At 41.9% G+C, this 4806-nt stretch overlaps 1 protein-coding gene across 1 annotated transcript; it reads right to left on the bottom strand.

The window, feature by feature from the left end:
* Positions 1 to 2178: 2178 nt before the first annotated feature.
* On the bottom strand, positions 2179 to 2509 carry PHALS_09744 (uncharacterized protein; the record flags this gene model as incomplete). The annotated part of the gene is made up of 2 exons (XM_024725055.1): positions 2179 to 2295; positions 2357 to 2509. The coding sequence occupies 2 exons, from the start codon at positions 2507 to 2509 to the stop codon at positions 2179 to 2181; spliced, it is 270 nt and encodes an 89-aa protein (XP_024575870.1).
* Positions 2510 to 4806: the final 2297 nt, after the last annotated feature.

Raw genomic sequence — 4806 nt, forward strand, 5'->3', positions numbered from 1 at the left:
AAAAGAGTGGTCTTGTGGTGTCACCGTCATGGAACGTTTGGGTAGCTGAGCTCGTCTATCGTCGTAAATTTTTCAGTATGAACGTTGAGTGCAAATAGTGAAACAACTACTTTCAAGAGTAAGGGTTTCCATTTGTTCTTTGTCAAAGGTTATCACGACGAGGTGAACAACGATAAATATTGCGTGTCGATTCGAATCTTGCATGCCTATGTTATGAATATAGCCGCTAGTTCGAACTCGAATGTATGTAAAACTGAACAATACGAATGATTGCCCACCCTCGACCTGGCCAACAGACATGACCAATTTTCATGAGAGCCGGCACAATTTCTCTCATTGCGGTGAGTACTCTGAGCGAGTGGTTCTGAGAGTAGTCTCGATTTAAACAACGCCTACGGAGAAGCCAAGCTGGTCAGACCTTTTTTCAAAGGACAGCTTCGCTAAATTCTCACCAGTAAAGACATCGCTGAGAGCGGACCCTTGCTCAATATACCCATTTGGATCACTATGCCAATGTTCGTAGACGCGTCGTTCAAAAGACTGATAATTAGGTCCTTTCTATAGACTGCAGACATTTTTCGAACAGGAAAGGCGGCAATGAAGATTCCACCTGCTGGAAACAAATCACACGAGGTTATATCAGTGCCTGCTAGGGCCACAAGTCATCGCAGTTAGCCTATTCTCAGCTTAGACGTCGTCTTATATGAATGTCTAATCATGATGCTATACCATACGCTGTGCGTCGAGCGAGTAATGCTATAAATCAACAAGCTCCAACAAAAAAGCTGTAGAAACGCACAATCAAAAGCTGTGTAGTGCAGCACTGTTGAATTTGCATGTACGCCTTATGTATCGTATCGTAGATGCGCAAAGTCGCTATCGGATTATGCGACAAATATAGTTTGGGCGACGCGAAGATGTATTCACCCGCACATAAAGCCAATTTGAATAATTTTACCTTAGGAATATTTCCATCAAGAAAGCATGATAATTATGCCGATTTCTCTGATATATTAATAAATGATGTCACTGTGCGCTACGGCGCACGATCTAATTATATCACAAACGGCTTGTAGCCAAGCAGATATATTTCAAAGCTGATGAGGGCGTTCCTACTTCATTCAAATAACTCCTTGCCATAAAATAGATAGTTTTGCTGCAATGTTTCAAAATGACAAACCCAAAATAGTTATAAGCGTGTACGCTGTTTCATCCTTTTGAAAAATTTAAAGCTGTGACAAAGTCATAAATATCACAAACGACCTAAAAGATCGAACCAGATTTAAATAACAAAGAGTCAGGGCATAGTTTGGCTTTTCGTCACAGCAGTTATGGTCTCCTCGTCTGCTGCACTCAAACACCGTTCAATGTCTTTTATGAAAATGATGATGTCAGCGGTTTATTGCGCTGCACTTGGGCAGGTACTTGGTTGAAGCCAAGTCACCTTCATCAGTTCATTAAGATACCAGTCATTCACGATAACATTGATATGCTCGGGATCTCTTTACAAGTCATACATTTCAGTGAAGCCTCCATCAAAAGAATCTTGTTGGCGTCAGCGAGACACTTGTCCATGTTAGCAAACGCCTTGGTTAAGGACATATACTCAAGTTCAGCTCGCAATGTTGCGAAGTGGATAATCACATCTAACTTTATGTGCTCTGCAAGAACATAGATGAACATTTTGCCGAAATACATTTCTGCTAACGCACGATGTCGACTTGTCCGCTGCGCGACCAGGCAGTTGAACGTTGGTGATGCGCAAGATATTTCCTCTGGTAGCTAATTTCGGATCTCCCACATCGGAGGACTAGCAGTTGAGAGAAATTCCTGTCATTGTGTGCATCATGTGGCTTTAACGGTCATGTATAGGAGACAGCTTGTTCGACATGAAGCTCTCGTGAGAAGTTGACGAAACCTACATATATAGGCTAATATGTCATTCTTGTACCAAACGCACCGACTAGGTGACTTCACCGCCAAAAACGTTCCTTGCACACTCATGGAGATAACTCTATCATCTATCTGTGAGATTCTATCGATATGAAAGAGGAAAGACATTAATTTCGAAGACACTTCGGCATTTCATTTGCGGGTTAATACATTGCTCACTGGAATTCTAATTACCCAATAGGGTGGCACTTCGCACGATATCCGAGAATCAGCACCATTGCTACATCATGACAACGATGGGCTGTCCATGATAACATCAGGTCCTGGCCCTTTCATACGAGAATTACAACTGCCTGTCTCGAACAGTTCTTTCGCTGAAGACTGCGGCACTAAGCCACTCGACTAATCTCCACGAGTACGCACCCTAAATACCGCGTTATTCAGTCGCTAAGATGCGTTTCACCAGAATGATTGTTGGAATTCCTAAAGTGTCAACTGTCATTAACGGTCTTATCAGAAACAAATTCTGAGGACCGCGACATCCTATTGCCAAATTCAGCTTCATCAAAAATTCACTCCAGGAACTCTGATATACGATCCCGTCTTCCCAACTCATCTGTAGACCTTGGCTAACCTCCTCTCAATTCTCTAAAACTTGCTTAAGGCACACAGCAATGTCGATGCTTAGTTGGTTGCTGTGTAGGCTTTACTAATCCATATATCGCAATTTCAACACCGAACTTATCGCAGATTTTCGCACACAGCAATAGTACATCCATTTAATGGCAGATGTAACTGCTTGACCTAACGAAATCCGCAAGAAAATGAGCGTAGCATCACATGTATTCACCTTCCATCGAGCTATGGCTCATGATTTTTCATTCACGCCCTATATTGAATGAGATCATATCACAAATCTAAGTCTAGGACAAGGTAACGTTTCACGCTGCCAAAATTCTCAAGGTTTTCTGGATAATTCAGCGTATCTATCGATACTTTAGCTTATACCATAATGCAAGCAGCACAAATATGGTGTCGGATTCAGCACTTTGAGTACTGCACATACCATCTACTGTTTTCATCAGTCGCACGCCAAAAGTAATCGTACTCTGCTCCGAAATCTATTCAGACTTTCAACAACTTAAAGAAAAATCGTTACGTTATTATTGACAATTAAGAAAACTTGGGATGTAGGACCCAATTCCCTTGGGTATGGCGTTCAGCTAGTGCTGGGTTTTGTTTGGACACGACCATCATAAGATACAATAGAGCTTATCTTGTTGTATACGGTTCTGTGTCTACTGAAATCCGAAATTTTCTTTGCAAAGTATCCGTTGGTCGATTCTGCGTAAGAACTTGTTCTGAAAATCAAGTCAGGCGGAATAGGAGGGGTGTGTTGGGAAAATAAACTCGGTGCTTCTACAGAGGTAATATCGGCGAAATCTGCATGGCTACTCAGGACCTTTAGACCACTCTATATATCTAGTGCGGTCTATCGGTTCTAGAGATTGTATAGCTTTTTATTTCTGCGCTCTAATCGTCTCTCCGCGGCAAAGCTGTTAAGTTTGACACCTGCTGGTGCCTTGTAAGGGGTATACGAGAATCGGAAGCTCTATTGCGAGCTGAACTTGTATAAATACCAGTTTCTAAAGTACCATCTCCAAAAAGAATCTGCTACCATTCCAGCCACAAGAGCTCTCAGCTCTTGGACATTCTTCCCCCTGGCACGTGAGCAAGACTTTTGATCACTCGTGGTAAACCAGATTAAATGTCGCTACATCGGCCAATAATCAGGATGTTAATTCCAAGCCTTTTGTGGGTCTGCAGCCAAGTGACTATTTTTACGTGAAGGCCTCCTGGCTTGAAGACCGCCATCTCGATGTGCTGTTGCTATTCTGAAGCAGGGGGAGAATTCATGATCATTTTAATCTTTAGTATACAAAGATATATTCTCGCCATTTCGCCCCCGAAGGGCATTACGCTTCAGGTGAGAGTGAGCTCACTATGCTGATCGCTGATAGAGCCGGTCATGCTATCACAGACGGCTGGCTTTGATGTTCCATGAGACGACATCTTTATAGCTAGAAAACGCCACTAGAGGGGCGATAATAGCTGTGGGGCCTTACATCATCAAACGTGCCATCTCTTCGGGTTCAATTACAGATAGAAGCTTATCGAATGTGTCTTGCTTTCTATAGAAAAGACACATGCTCCATCATCGCAGAAAGCAGTCTTCTTCAGATTCAATCATCGGAGTGACGACACGTGCTACCAGATGCAATGGGCTTTTCGCGCACCTCGCACAGATCCAGCGTTGACTCTATGATTCCACGATAATAAACGCACAAAGGACCCATTCACCGAGCACTATCCTAGTGTCGATCATTTTTTAGGATAAAATACTTCTTTTTTGCTCTAAAGTAAGGGTCACATACCTCTAAAATGAATCGTCGAGCTAAAAGGGAGAACGAATACATCCATTTGACTACATATCATAGTTAAATCCTATAATGTGCATAGCGTGAGGAGCAGCCCACTCGTCCAACAAATTCCTCCTTTACAACGTCATCCATCCGTACCAATACTTATCATGCTAGTGCATCATGTGACTTCTGAAATTCGCTCCAAGTCCGAGGGACATTAGCATAATGTGTGCATACGCTATTATAGTGTACGTAAAAGTATACTGACAGTTCGACATATGCACATACAAATTATTATCGGAAAAACATACGTTCTGCTCGTTGACCGGATTTGTTTAAAAAGTCGCCTATCTTTAACAGGTATCATTGGCTTAAAATTGGGAATAAAATAATTCCGTTAGCTAGTTTGTTGAAGATATAAATTTATATTAAAGAGAATAAAAAAATGCCCCAACTTTTGCCATATATAAAAAAAATATCCCAACTTTTC

This window comes from Plasmopara halstedii (genome assembly GCF_900000015.1).
Source record: "Plasmopara halstedii genome assembly, contig: Scaffold_430, whole genome shotgun sequence".
Lineage (NCBI taxonomy): Eukaryota > Oomycota > Peronosporomycetes > Peronosporales > Peronosporaceae > Plasmopara > Plasmopara halstedii.